This window comes from Cherax quadricarinatus, chromosome 28, assembly GCF_038502225.1.
Source record: "Cherax quadricarinatus isolate ZL_2023a chromosome 28, ASM3850222v1, whole genome shotgun sequence".
Taxonomy (NCBI): Eukaryota; Metazoa; Arthropoda; class Malacostraca; order Decapoda; family Parastacidae; genus Cherax; species Cherax quadricarinatus.
The window spans coordinates 201366-217715 of NC_091319.1; the positions used below are offsets into that span (position 1 = coordinate 201366).

General features: G+C 39.1%; 1 protein-coding gene across 4 annotated transcripts in view; it reads right to left on the minus strand.

The window, feature by feature from the left end:
- Positions 1 to 16350, minus strand: part of yem (yemanuclein) — a gene marked incomplete at its 5' end in the record, with an annotated part of 205437 nt that overhangs the window by 60971 nt on the left and 128116 nt on the right. For 3 of the 4 annotated variants that reach the window (XM_070089273.1, XM_070089274.1, XM_070089270.1), the window contains 1 exon segment: positions 360 to 395. In XM_070089273.1, the coding sequence (XP_069945374.1) occupies positions 360 to 395 (36 nt within the window). 4 annotated transcript variants of the gene reach the window in all.

Below are 16350 nucleotides of genomic sequence, written 5' to 3' on the forward strand. Positions count from 1 at the left end.
CTCAGGATTTAGTAGCACCCATTTTGTAATTAATCTAGGTTGTAAACAGTTTTAAGAAAAGCCACCAAACCGATGGTGAAGGTTATTCTCTGTAGACACATTTTAATACACTGATAACTGTGGAATACCTAAGTGCTTCACTACACAGCCTTTGTACTTTTGTGTTCAACTATAAAACAGCTACTATGGCTGCATTACAAAACACTGCCAGTATCTGTGCCACAAGATTAGCAATGTATACAACGATTCTTCAGAGAACAATCTAAATATCTGCAAGAACATCATTTAACCAGGTTGTTCAGTTTGAGCACACGTCCCAATCACCATCAGCAGTTAACAAGTAGTATGGGGGACCTTACCAGAAGTGATAATACAGCTCCCAGTACTGTTGGGGGCTGTTGGTGGGTGAGACAAGATACTTCAGTAACTGGCAACACCTCACATATATATTTCCAGTTTAGCTAAAATGTATTGTTAACCATTTCTTTTTACATAAAGAAATATTTTAACTAATTTACAAAAAATCTAAAATTTTCATACAGTATTAGCCATAAAATAAAAAACTCACCCTAGTAATAGTTTGGCTAGTTTTGCATTCATTAAGAAAAGCCTCTGAATTATTTGTTTTAAATTAAATGATTAGAAGCTTCTGAGAGAACAGTATTCTGAATATTTAATATACTGCATTTCCCTTCACAGTTATTAACAAAACCTGTACATACTTGTTGCAATATTACGTTACTTCAAGAATGAAAAGACAAGAGAAAAACACATCACAACTAATAATTAACTAGACAATGTATGAATTATTGGTTCATAAGGGAAGAGATCCCACTACATATCACTGATGACAGTAGTTTCTCAATTTTTCTAACCTACATTTTCTTAAGGAACTCGTATCATTTATACCATATCTGAATGTGGTAGGTAATGCTGACAAATATTGTAGAAAGAAACTTGGTACAGAGCAAATCTTAATCAGTATTATTATTATAAATGATGTTTTACTGTCGTTAGCTTCATCAAGTCATGATAAAGCTTTACCCAGAGCAAAACGTAGTCTATAATAAAAATGTTTTGTGCATCAAATGTCTTTCTACTATAAAGAAAATCCTAATCTAATATCACTCTAGGGACTCCCACATATATTTTCAAATACTGTATCTAATATTCCCATTGAAACCAGCACCCTTGAAGCACAGCTTCAGTAACTTATCTTTGACTCAAATACCTAGTACATAAAAAAAAAAAAAAAATAAAAAAAAAAACTTGTTCACCTCACTTTAGACTATATTTGCTATCCATAATTTCAGATTTAGTATTCATTTTAAATTTTGCCATTATTCTACTTTATAGTAATCAATCACTATTTATGATTTACAAATAAAAATGCACTCACCTAATCAAACCACCTACATAACAATTTCTCAAACACATAATTTATTATCCAACAACCTTGAAATAAAATACTTATCTGGTCTTTTTATTCTTTAAAAAGCTATTTTAGACAATTTTATTTTCTTGTAACATAAATTGCAATTGAGAAATTAAGAAGACATGCTAAATGAACTGCATTTTTTGGAAGAAAGTATATATTTTTACATCTAAAAGCAAAAAGAGGATTATATGCATAGGAAATGCTAAACTTAAGTGTGCCATTCAACTCTGCACAGCAAAGGTAAGATAAATGGTAGCAGTAAAAGTAGAAGTGTTGAGAGTGAATATGATGGCAAGTGGAGAAAGTAACAATTGGTGCAGTAAATCAATTACAGTGAAAAAAAAAGTAAAAAGACAAAGTACCATTAGCTTATCAGGGCAGTGAAGAAGAGATCAACAATTAAGTCAACAAACTCTTTGATGATTAGGTCAATCAGGTGATAGCTGACCAGCACAACCTGACAATTCTCCATGGTGCCAGCTACCACACCATGAGATGACCATGTGTAAGTCTGGTGTTAGCAACACAGCTGTAACAGCACTGTTTACCACAACCAATGATGATAAAGGGAAAGAATTTTTAACATTTACACTGCACAAGGATCAAAAGATCTCTGCTATATAAACAACTCCACTATTTCAGGCAGACCTACCATACACCTGTAAGCCATAATCAGCCCCCAAAACACTTCATACAAAAAGTAAAATAATAAAGACAAACTATTATACCCAACAAGTTAAAAATAATCAACTGGTTAACACTAAGACACACTCTTCTAAGATTTCTTAGGGTCCCTATAGGTACCCCAGTCATATGTGATATGTATTTTCATTATCGGCAGATAATGAAAATACATATCACAGGATTTGAAACAAGCAGGATCACCTGAAAGCAGGTAAACTTATGAGATATGTGTCCCAATCCTCAATCTACAGCAATCATTCCATGGTGATGACTCTAGCAGGAAAAGCATGGATAAACATATCCTACATAAACCTGTATAATCTGCTGATTATCTGTAGGGCCCATCATCCCTGCCAATTCCCATGGACAAACTAGTGAAAAAGGTCCACAAGTTATTGTGAGGCAGAAACCTGCCACAGGGCATGCTTGATATAGCAAGCTTCACCTCAGTATCCTCCTGGTCATTACCACGGGTCCCAACATGCATGAGCATGAGCAGGAAATGACCTTGTACCGAACATGGATAGAGGTTATCCTCTCTAGAATCATCTAGACAAAGTGAACAGAATACTCTGAAGCCAAGTAAAAACAAAATGAACCGAAATCCATTATATCTTGCAAAGCTGAAAATAGCAAGTATGCAAAGCGGAGCGCTTTGGTGAACAATGGACTCAATACGAGTCCTCTCCTAGGATCACCACAAAAACCCACTTCACCATTGCTTTTCAATCTATCATTAAAGACTAGCCTGTAAAGCATGAGCAGAATCATGCTCAAGGATCATCACATACAAGATACTACCTTCAATACAGTAATATAAAAGGGAAAAAAACTGAACTTCCTGAGATGAAAAACATTCAAGCTGCAACCCAGGAAGGCAGCCCCAAGGAACCTCAAGTAATCATCAGAAAAACTTTCCTCTTTTAATTTAAAGACAGTATCTTGAGTTAGACTGAGCATCTGCCTAACCAGAAACATGCAGTGAAAACCCAACTTGGGAAACCAAGGAAAGCTTGATTCTTCAAGTTGGTTTACCCAGGGAGTAAGAGAGTAGCAACAAATGAAGTAGAGAACCTGTGACAAGTTTTGAAAAGTCTTGGACCATGAATGGTGACACAATGATCTCTATATGTACTTGTGGCACCCCTGTTGTCATTGGATTTATTCTAAACTTTCTTCCATATCTTTCACTCTATTAAACTGTTATGAAAATGTGCAAATTGGAAGCCAGGCCCTTCAGTATCAGGTATGTATCTCTCTCTTTCCAGAGAGCATAATCCAAGCACTATCTTGACTGCCTTGAAAGGTGCTGTGAGCACAGACCAATATTAGTCAAGAAAGCAGCATTATTACATTTCTGGGGAGGGGTACTAAACCTTCAGGGGTGATACAGTGCTTGGGGAAATGGAAGGTATTCAGGCTCAATTTAAGCAATTGGAGCGAAGGTCCAATTCCCTAGATCAAGTTCCTATCACCAGCATCAAGGAACCTCCTTGGAAGGGAGAGGGGCACCAATGATTTGAAAAGTATTGTACCATTATTAGCATTGCTTTTCTTGCTTTGAATGTTCCCTCAATGCACCCAATCAGTTTCCTGGTCTATGCTGCACTGACTTAATGTGTTCTCTAAGTGACAAGTGATCTGACATTGCTATTTCTAAGTTTTTACTTGATTCCTATATTCTATGAGATGGTCTGCCTGCATTCTGAGCTGTGCATTCTTTCTATACACATATAACCTGCACATAGGAGAAAGAAACTGATGACAACATTTCGGTCTGACTTGGACCTTTTATTCTTAATTTTGCCTATATCTAGGCAGTTGAAATTTGCACTGCTGAACATCATGTTATTTTTATTTGAGCATTGGAAAACTGTTGATACCTCTTAGCATTTTTTTTGTCCTTTACTGAGGCAATTTTCATACTTATTGTATGTTTGTCCTGTTATAAAAACTGATCTCATTTTACAAATTATCACTCCATGGTCACATTTGTCAAGGGCCATTGCAAAATCCATGTAAATCATGTTGGCCTTTTTATTTCTCCCAAAGCCTGAGTGATTTATCATCATAATCTAGTACATGTATTTGTGGCAGGCATGATTTTCTTGCTTTAAATCCATGATGACTTAGAATGTGTAAGTCATGCCTTTCCCTAAAAACAGTAAGTTAATGTTGCAGCTCCCTTTCAAAGTCTTTCATAATGTATGATGTTATCATGTAATTCCTTATAATCATTCTGCAGTGTCCTCTGTAAAGAGAGAGGCTATTTCTGCACTTTTTAAAGCCTCTGGAATTTCCCCTTATTCTAAGTGCCTTCTCCAATTTCATTTTTGAAGTCTGAAAGCTTTGTGCTAATGTCAGATGAAATTTGTAGAGTAACCAGAGTTATTGAAGAAATTATCTTATGTCATTTGGATTAATGAACACTGACTCATACTGTTCTTTCAGGATTTTCCTCATTTCTCTTTTCTTTTTCTGTGTATGAACCATTGAGCAGAAGGTCAATTCTGAAAGAGGGGTTTGACTCAGATTTTGCACACATTAAAAAGTATTTGGGGTCCCCCCCCCCCTATTTCTTGAACGACTTTTTTTTTTTTTGCAAGTTTTTTTCTGTCCAGCACAAGGTTACTGCCCTATATCTGCAATTTCTTGGTGGAAATTTTTTTTCCTGTTGCAATCTTTTTTTCTTTCTTTTAAGAAGTGCAGCAGCCCTTTATTCTCATCTGTACAGTCTTTTATCTTCTATGTTTCATTTCCTTCTAGGCTTTCGCAGTGGGATATCTTGAACAGATCTTGTATGTTGCTGCATTTATCTTTTTCATAGACTGGTTTGAGTTAAGAGTGCTCATGATGGTTTCCCAGAAAATATTTGATAGTTCATTGTTTATTTCATCCTAGTCAATTTCTGGTTTGTTGAAATAAAACTTACCAAACATACCTTCCCACTGGCAATCTCTTAAGATTATCCATGCAGAGCTTTATGCCAGTGTTCATGGTAGGTTATATACAAGGATGGCTGTCAAGTCTTTGGTCTCCACTCTTATTCAAAACATATGATTTGATTTTAAAAGTTATGTGTAATTAAGAGTCCTTCACACAGAAGACTACTTTTCCATGCAGCTTATTTACTCTACCACATTTCTACAGTCTTTTGGGAAACAGACTTCACTGTCCAAGAAGTCTCTTATGTAAGCTTCTGTAAAAGCTACAAACATTACATTTGTTTATGTAAGGCCAATTATGAAAGGAACTTTATTTTCCATCTTCGGCCTTAGTCCTTGTATAGTGGTTAAAAAAAAGAAGAAGATAATCTACTTGGATTGCTTTGAACTGAACTGATTCACCCGGTTGTATGTTAGTTGGTATAGGAATGCTTGTTACAGCTAGTGTAGGTAACAGTCACAGGATTTAAGGATGCAGCAACTGTTCTTCCAAAAAAGCATGCTAAAAGAAAATACCTGCCAGTAATACTCAAGTCAGACTCACAACAGGTCACATACAGGTAGAACATGGTCTGTCAAACTACTCCAGGAGTGGTGTGGAAGTAGTGTCAGGATGTTTTGGGCCACTAGTACATCCACTGAGAACCCTTTTTAAGATGGGCAGAGGGAGAAAGGGAAGCCCATCTCAGAATCCAACTGAAGATCAATGCTAGATCTGTTATCTGCCATATATAGCAAATGATCACACCACAGAACATGGGGAGTAGGCATCTGTGCCAAGACTGAATGAAATGCACAACCACTATTTCTGCACAGAAAACCAGTAGCTGATAGTGGAAGCTCATTCTGCAGCACAGAGCTATGGAAGAAGTGACTGCCAGGACTGCAGTCGTTTCTCCATCTCAAACAATAAGCTACATGGTAAGGATATCAAGAATCATTCTCTCTGCAAGTTCTGGAAATCACAACTCACTTTGAAAATTTCAGACTACAGTAAATGGTAAATGAGGAAGCAGAAAAGTAAATGTTCGCAGACTAGTCCACACAATTCCACCGTGAAAGCAAGAGACAACTATCCATATCACGGGCAGGGACAGAATCTGCGATCAGTCATAAAACTCCAGGCTGATGCACTAGCCACTGGGCCAGCTGGCTAGCGCATCGGTCTGGAGTTTTATGACTCTGATCGCGGGTTCTATCCCCACCCGTGGTATGGTTTGTTTGCAACTGTGACTCTCCGATCGCGGGTTTTATCCCTGCCCATGGTATGGTTTGTTTGCATGATTAGAAAAAGAGAGCTGCACATCCCATTCAGTCCGAGCCTTTCAATCACTGGAGTGATTTAAAATAATCAAGGAAGTGTGAGTGCAAATCCAAAGCAGAGAAATGAGAGATCTGGAAGGAAAGGAAGAGCAGACATGGACCACATGAACTTCCCATGAGGGAGAAAAACGATATAAAGATAAGATGAAGAAAAAGATGAGGTAGACCAAGGGACTCTACGACAGTCTGCAACCATGGATGGAATGGATACACCAAAGTAGGCCAAACACTAAAAACATTAGCTTCACTTAAATCTATAAGAATTCTATAGGTAAAAATACATATCACAAAACATCTGGAAATGAAGATGATGATAGAGATAATTTGCCTCTTGATGATCCCACAATGGAGAGATGATGTACTCCACATATAGGTTTTTGATCTAGGACAACATAAAGACCTATCTCTAAGAGACTAATGAAACCCTTGCCAATGAATATTTAGCAAAGAAATTGCAGCTGCAGAATTAGAAGAATATATACCTAGTCGCTAGTCTAGTCTAGTTTAGATTAGATTAAGGCTGAATGAAGATAGGAGACAGAATAAGGAATTTAACAGTTCAGTAGGCAATAATAGGACCAAAGGGATAGTAAGAAACAGAATGATAGGGAATTTTGTGATTATCTATTATAGCTCCATGATCAGAGCTAAACTTCTGGATCACTTTTCCAGTGTTTAATCTATCTTCTGGTATCCCTTTTCCAGGGTTTAATCTATTTTCTGGTATTCCTTTTTCCAGTGTTTAATCTATCTTCTGGGATCCCTTTTCCAGTGTTCAATCTCTCATGGTTATAGAACTACCTCTTATAATCCCATTCCCTTGCTGTACCACTATGAAGAAAAACTTCTAGTATCTTTCTGATATATCTTTTTCCTTAATTGAAATCTGTAACCTCTTGTCCTCCTTACTGATAGTGTCGAATTCTTAGCCATCCTTTCGTACAGAAACCTTTTATGGTCTTATATGTGGTTATTCCTCATATTTTCCTTCTAGCAGCCATTGACAGCAGTTCTACCATTTTTAAACTTTCTTTTTGCAACTTTTTTTTTAACTATGGGTTGAGTTTGTTGCTAATCTTTAGACATTTGAAATCTTATCCAATAAATGCATGTTCCAACTCTGACATAATACAAAAAATATTTGGGCAATTTATGATTAAAATTTTTAACATCTGTCCACAAATATATGGGCTACTGAAAGTTTGCCACTGTAGGAGGGGTCTCTCAAATCATTACTATGATTTTCCAGTTACAATGGTTTGTCAATATCTCAGTCTCTCTGGTATTTATGAATTTACAGCACACTGTACATTCTTCACGTTGCTTTATCCCACTTCCACTACATGTGACTTGTCAACGTTAAATTACATCATTCCATTTCATTAATTTATACAAGTTTTTGTCAGAGATTTGCAGCACCTTTTATTACTGTATTTACTTTACACAGGATCTGTGCATTATCCACAAGGGCTCTTATACAACAGTTTTCTATTATTTCTGGCAAGACATTGCCACATGAACACATTTTACCTATCATTGTATTTAAAAAGAAAATGAGAACTAGGTCTCAACCAATGTATTGTGAAACAGGTTAATAAAGTAAGTACACGCAGTACTTCAATCTGTTTCTTACTAGCCTATACTGTATTGCAACTGCTTTCAACAATATGTTGTTTCTTACTAGCCTAAACTGTATTGTAACTGCTTTCAACAATATTTTGTTTCTTAACCTTCTATCAAATAACCGGCAGTATCCCACCAAGGCAGAGTGGCCCAAAAAGAAAAACGAAAGTTTCTCTTTTCAACTTTAGTAGTGCATACAGGAGAAGGGGTTACTGGCCCCTTGCTCCCGGCATTGTAGTCACCTCCTGCGACACGCATGGCTTACAGAGGAAGAATTCTGTTCCACTTCCCCATGGAGATAAGAAGGAATAAACAAGAACTAGTAAGAAAATGGAAGAAAACCCAGAAGGGTGTGTGTGTGTGTATATATATATATGTACGTGTACCAGTTAGGTCTTTCTCAAACCCAAACCCACTAACAAAAATATTTGCCTCGCCCAATGGTACCCACTAATCTGGTCCTGGGACCACGACTCCAGAAAAACAAGACGGAGTCTTGTTGCAGACTCATGAAGACAAGAGTCACGCTTCCTTAATTTCATTTGTGTGTCGTCTCTTGCACTCTCTAAATTTGTCTTGGTGTTATGCGGTGTCACCTTCTAGGCAACACACCAGGGTAACACATAGTAACAACTAGGACAGTATTGTGCTCCAGGCAACACATCAGGGTAAGTAACACACAGCAACCAGGGCAGTGTTGTGTTCCAGGCAACACACCAGGGTAAGTAACACACAGCAACCATGGTAGTGTTGTATTCCAGGCAACACAACAGGGTAAGTAACACACATCAACCAGGGTAGTGTGGTGTTCCAGGCAACACACCAGGGTAAGTAACACACATCAAACAGGGTAGTGTGGTGTTCCAGGCAACACACCAGGGTAAGTAACACACAGCAACCAGGGTAGTGTGATGTTCCAGGCAACACACCAGGGTAAGTAACACACAGCAACCAGGGTAGTGTGGTGTTCCAGGCAACATACCAGGGTAAGTAACACACAGCAACCAGGGTAGTGTGGTGTTCCAGGCAACACACCAGGGTAAGTAACACACAGCAACCAGGGTAGTGTGATGTTCCAGGCAACACACCAGGGTAAGTAACACACAGCAACCAGGGTAGTGTGGTGTTCCAGGCAACATACCAGGGTAAGTAACACACAGCAACCAGGGTAGTGTGATGTTCCAGGCAACACACCAGGGTAAGTAACACACAGCAACCAGGGTAGTGTGGTGTTCCAGGCAACACATCAGAGTAACACAACAACAACCAGGGCAGTGTTGTGTTCCAAGCAACACACCAGAGTAACACACAGCAACCTGGGCAGTGTTGTGTTCCAGGCAACACATCAGTTACACAACAACAACCAGGACAGTGTTGTGTATAACCAGGTGAAGCAACACTCAACATATAACACTTATAAGAACATAAGAACGATGGAACACTGCAGAAGGCCTACTGGCCCATGCGAGGCAGGTCCAAGTCTCCTACAGGCTTATGCCAATGCACCCAACCTAGTCAGGTCAGGTCACATTGACTTAAGGGAGGAACACGGCAACCGACCTGGTAGTACAAGCTATCAGGTCTAACTCACACCCACCCACATCTACTCATGTATCTATCCAACCTATCTTTAAAGCCACACAACGTTCTGGCCTCTATAACGGTACTTGGGAGTTTGTTCCACTCATCCACAACTCTATTACCAAACCAGTACTTTCCTATATCCTTCCTGAATCTGAATTTTTCCAACTTAAAACCATTGCTGCGAGTCCTGTCTAGGCTAGATATTTTCAGCACACTATTTACATCCCCTTTATTTATTCCTGTCTTCCATTTATACACCTCAATCATACCCCCCCTAATTCTACGTCTTTCTAGAGAGTGCAGTTTCAGGGCCCTTAGTCTATCCTCATAGGGAAGGTTTCTGATACATGGGATCAACTTTGTCATCCTCCTTTGTACATTTTCCAGAGAATTTATATCCATTCTGTAATACGGTGACCAAAACTGTGCAGCATAATCTAAATGAGGCCTAACCAAGGATGTATAGAGTTGAAGAACAACCTGAGGACTCCTATTATTTATGCTTCTTGATATGAAGCCAAGGATTCTATTAGCTTTATTGCGAACACTTATGCACTGTTGTCTTGGTTTCAGATTACTGCTAACCAGAACTCCTAAATCTTTTTCGCAATCCGTAATATTAAGATCTACATTATTTAGTTTATATGTGGCATGGTTATTGTCCTGTCCAACATTTAGAACTTTGCATTTGTCTATATTAAACTGCATCTGCCACTTCTCCGACCACTGCATCAGTCTATTCAAATCTTCCTGGAGTGCTCGAATGTCCTCGTCAGAATGAATTCGACGGCCTATTTTGGTGCCATCGGCAAACTTGCCGATGTCGCTCTTTATGCCCTCATCTATGTCGTTTATGTAGATTGTGAACAGCAGGGGGCCCAACACTGACCCCTGTGGAACACCGCTCGTGACGCTTCCCCACTCTGATTTCTCCCCATTTATGCAAACTCTCTGCTGCCTATTTGTCAACCATGCCTCTATCCAGGAAAAAATCTCTCCTCCTATTCCATGTGCTTTAATTTTCCTCAATAGTCTCTGATGTGGGACCCTGTCAAAAGCCTTACTGAAGTCCATATACACAATATCATATTCATTACCATGATCTACCTCCTCAAATACCTTAGTGAAAAAAGTTAATAAATTCGTAAGGCAGGAACGCCCCTTTGTAAAACCATGCTGAGATTCGTTGATTAATTTATGCTTTTCAAGGTGGCTACGAACTGCCTCGGCAATTATTGATTCCATAAATTTTCCCACTATGGAGGTTAGGCTTATTGGTCTATAGTTCGAAGCTAAGGACCTGTCACCTGTTTTGAAAATAGGTATCACATTTGCCATTTTCCACTTATCTGGCACCATGCCAGTTAGTAGTGATATGTTGAAAAGATTAGCCAAAGGTGTGCTAAGCTCCTCTTTACATTCCTTTAGAACCCTTGCATACAGTTCATCAGGGCCTGGGGATTTGTTAGGTTTTAATTTATCTATTTGCCTAAGGACCATGTCACTTGTGACCCTAATAGTGCACAGTTTATTATCGTCCTGTTCTACATAATTTATCATTACTGGAATATCGCTGGTATCCTCCTGTGTAAAAACTGAGAGGAAGTATGTGTTAAAAATTCTACACATTTCCTTATCACTGTCAGTGAGCTGACCCGAGGAACTTTTGAGTGGGCCTATCTTGTCCCTGATCTTACTTCTGTATACCTGAAAGAATCCTTTTGGGTTAGTCTTCGATTCTCTTGCAACTTTAACCTCATAATCTCTTTTTGCTTTTCTAATTCCCTTTTTTATTTCTCTCTTTAACTGAATATATCGATTTCTCAATTGCCCCTCTCCTCTTTTGATTTGCCTATACATGTATATGCCTCTCTTTTGACCAATCAGATATTTTAATCTATTGTTCATCCATTTAGGATCATTTTTGTTTGATCTGATTTCCCTATTTGGAACATAATTTGACTGAGCAGCTAGAACTATGCCCTGGAAAGCATCATATCGGCAACCATCACCACCTACCTGACCCTTAGTCAGGTCATTCCAGTTCAGCCCACCTAAGTAATTTTTCAGTCCTATGAAATCAGCCAAGCGAAAGTCAGGGACGGAGACTTGATTGCCATTATTAGGGGAATTCCATGATATATTAAAACTGAGTGATTTGTGATCACTTTCCCCAAGCTCATCATTAACCTCAAGATTATTAATTAGTGTTTCCCTACTGGCAAGAACCAAGTCAAGGCTGTTATTTCCCCTAGTTGGCTCTGTCACAAACTGTTTTAAAAAACAATCCTGGATCGTATCAAGAAAGTCACCTGACTCTAAATTTCCTGTCAAATTGCTCCAGTCAATCTGTCTATAGTTGAAATCTCCCATTAGCACAACATTTTCGTATGTAGATGCCTTACGAATTTCGTCCCATACAAGTTTACTGCACTCCCTATCAAGATTTGGGGCCCTGTAAATCACACCCAAAATTAGTTTTTCTCGGCCCTCGAGAAGCTGTAACCAAACAGATTCAGTGGCTGACGCTTCTAATTTAATATCTTGTCTAACACAACAATTTAAATTGTCTCTGACATACATCGCTACTCCACCACCTTTCCTGTTGACCCTGTCAGTGTGGAATAATTTATAGCCTTGTATGTGACATTCAGAGGGCATCTCTCTATCTTTCAGATTGAGCCAGGTCTCTGTTATAGCAATATGTCTATGTTTCCTGCACTTGCAATTAATCTTAGCTCATCTATCTTATTTCTTACACTCTTGCTATTAGTATAGTAAACCTTAAGGGAGCTAGTCCCTTGCTGCCCTCTGCTGTCCCCCTTTGTTTGCTGACCTGATCTATTGTCTTTACTGATAACTTCATGCTGAATGCCTTTTATACATTTACTGTTTCCAACCCAAGTGTTGCAACCTGCTTGTTTCCCACACACACCCATATCGAACGCTTGTCAATGCTCAGTAATAATCCACACGGACACTGACACTCACAAAATTAATTAATCTGTATATTTCAATCCTATACCGGGGTCCTCTTAGACCTCCCTGCTGAAGAGGACCCCAGAATGGGGGTTGAAATATACAGATCAATTAATCTGTGTTTCTGTCTCCATGTGGGATATAACGGAGCATCTTATAATTATATTTAATACCAATGATCTTTCTACGCAAATGCCTTAGCCAGTTCATTAATCTTTCATACCTTTGATATACCTATGACGAGTTGCGACAGTTTTTCTACTCCTGGAGCCCGGCCATGGACCAGGCTCGTTTGGTGTTTTGCCTGGTCACCCAGGCCATTGTTCTTTGTATACGTTCAAATACTATTCTCACTGTTCTAAAATAAGTTAGTTTGTATTTGATTAGGTTATGCTAGGTTAAGTTAGGTTGTGTTAGGTTGAGTTAAATTAGGTTAGGTTAGGTTGAATCAGGTTAGGTTAGGTTAGGTTGAGTTAAGTGAGGCTATAGGTTGTGTTGTGTTAGGTTAGGTTAGGCTGTGTTAGGTTAAGAATAAATACTGGAAGTCCTCAGGTTGTTCTTCAACTCTACATATCCTTGGTTAGGCCTCATCTAGATTATGCTGCACAGTTCTGGTCACCGTATTACAGAATGGATATAAATGCTCTGGAAAACGTACAGAGGAGGATGACAAAGTTGATCCCATGTATCAGAAATCTTCCCTATGAGGATAGACTGAGGGCCCTGTATCTGCACTCTCTAGAAAGGTGTAGAATTAGGGGGGATATGATTGAGGTGTAAAGTGGAAAACAGGAATAAATAAAGGGGATGTAAATAGCGTGCTGGAAAAATTCAGATTCAGGAAGGATATAGGAAAGCACTGGTGTGGTAATAGAGTTGTGGATGAGTGGAACAAACTCCCGAGTACAGTATAGAGGCTAAAACGTTGTGTAGTTTTAAAAATAGGTTAGATAAATACATGAGTAGGTGTGGGTGGGTGTGAATTGGACCTGATTAGCTTGTGCTACTAGGTCTGGTGCCATGCTCCTTCCTTAAGTGATTGTGACCTGACTAGGTGCGTCATTGGTCTAAGCCGGGGTTGACATGGACCTGCTTTGCATAGGTTAGTAGGCCTGCTGCAGTGTTCCTTCTTTCTTATGTTCTTATGTGTAGTGTGACCTAAGTAGAAGTAGCAAGACATACGTGAAATCTTGCATGTTTATGAGACAGAAAAAAATACACCAGCACTCCTACCATCACGTAAAACAATTACAAGTTTCTGTTTCACACTCACTTGGCAGGACAGTAGTATCTCCCTGGGTGGTTGCTGTCAAACAACCTGCTACCTAAAACTTCTTTCTTAATTTTTTTTTTTATAACAAGTCGGCCGTCTCCCACCGAGGCAGGGTGACCCAAAAAGAACGAAAATCCCCAAAAAGAAAATACTTTCATCATCATTCAACACTTTCACCTCACTCACACATAATCACTGTTTTTGCAGAGGTGCTCAGAACACAACAGTTTAGAAGCATATACGTATAAAGAGACACAACATATCCCTCCAAACTGCTAATATCCCGAAACCCCTCCTTTAGAGTGCAGGCACTGTACTTCCCATTTCCAGAACTCAAGTCCGCCTATATAAAAATAACCGGTTTCCCTGAATCCCTTAACTAAATATTACCCTGCTCACACTCCAACAGATCGTCAGGTCCCAAATACTATTCGTCTCCATTCACTCCTATCGAACACGCTCATGCACACCTGTTGGAAGTCCAAGTCCCTCGCCCACAAAACCTCCTTTATCCCTTCCTTCCAACCTTTTTGAGGACAACCCCTACCCTGCCTTCCTTCCCCTACAGATTTAAGTGCTCTCCATGTCATTCTAATTTGATCCATTCTCTCTAAATGACCAAACCACCTCAACAACCCCTCTTCAGCTCTCTGACTAATACTTTTATTAACTCCACACCTTCTCCTAATTTCCACACTCCGAATTTTCTGCATAATATTTACACCACACATTGCCCTTAGACAGGGCATCTCTACTGCCTCCAACCACCTCCTTGCTGCTGCATTCACAACCCAAGCTTCACACCCATATAAGAGTGTTGGTACTACTATACTCTCATACATTCCCTTCTTTGTCTCCATAGATAACGTTTTTTGTCTCCACATATACCTCAATGCACCACTCACCTTTTTTCCCTCATCAATTCTATGATTAACCTCATCCTTCGTAAATCCATCTGCCGGCACGTCAACTCCCAAGTATCTGAAAACATTCACTTCTTCCATACTCCTCCTCCCCAATTTGATATCCAATTTTTCTTTATCTAAATCATTTGATACCCTCATCACCTTACTCTTTTCTATGTTCATTTTCAACTTTCTACCTTTACACACACTCCCAAACTCATCCACTAACCTTTGCAATTTTTCTTTAGAATCTCCCATAAGTACAGTATCATCAGCAAAAAGCAACTGTGTCAATTCCCATTTTGTATTTGATTCCCCATAATTTAATCCCACCCCTCTCCCGAACACCCTAGCATTTACTTCTTTTACAACCCCATCTATAAATATATTAAACAACCATGGTGACATTACACATCCCTGTCTAAGACCTACTTTTACCGGGAAGTAGTCTCCCTCTCTCCTACACACCCTAACCTGAGCCTCACTACCCTCATAAAAAACTCTTTACAGCATTTAGTAACTTACCACCTATTCCATATACAGTGGACCCCCGGTTAACGATATTTTTTCACTCCAGAAGTATGTTCAGGTGCCAGTACTGACCGAATTTGTTCCCATAAGAAATATTGTGAAGTAGATTAGTCCATTTCAGACCCCCAAACATACACGTACAAACGCACTTACATAAATACACTTACATAATTGGTCGCATTCGGAGGTAATCGTCATGTGGGGGTCCACTGTACTTGCAACATCTGCCACATTGCTCCCCTATCCACTCTATCACATGCCTTTTCTAAATCCATAAATGCAATAAAAACTTCCCTACCTTTATGTAAATACTGTTCACATATATGCTTCAATGTAAACACTTGATCTACACATCCCCTACCCACTCTGAAACCTCCTTGCTCATCCGCAATCCTACATTCTGTCTTACCTCTAATTCTTTCAATTAAAACCCTACCGTACACTTTTCCTGGTATACTCAGTAAACTTATTCCTCTATAATTTTTACAATCTCTTTTATCCCCCTTCCCTTTATATAAAGGGACTATACATGCTCTCTGCCAATCCCTAGGTACCTTCCCCTTTTTCATACATTTATTAAACAAAAATACCAACCACTCCAACACTATATCCTCCCTGCTTTTAACATTTCTGTCATGATCCCGTCAGTTCCAGTCATGATCCCGTCAGTTCCAGCTGTTTTACCCCCTTTCATTCTACGTAATGCCTCATGCACCTCCCCCACACTCACATCTTGTTCCTCTTCACTCCTAAAAGATGGTATACCTCCCTGGCCAGTGCATGAAATTACCGCTTCCCTTTCTTCGTCGACATTTAAAAGTTCCTCAAAATATTCTTGCCATCTACCCAAAACCTCCATCTCCTCATATACTAACTCCCCTGCTCTGTTTTTAACTAACAAATCCATTCGTTCTCTAGGCTTTCTTAACTTGTTTAACTCACTCCAAAATTTTTTCTTATTTTCATTAAAATTTCTTGACAGTGCCTCTCCCACTCTATCATCTGCTCTCCTTTTGCACTCTCTCACCACTCTCTTTACCTTTCTTTTACTCTCCATATACTCTA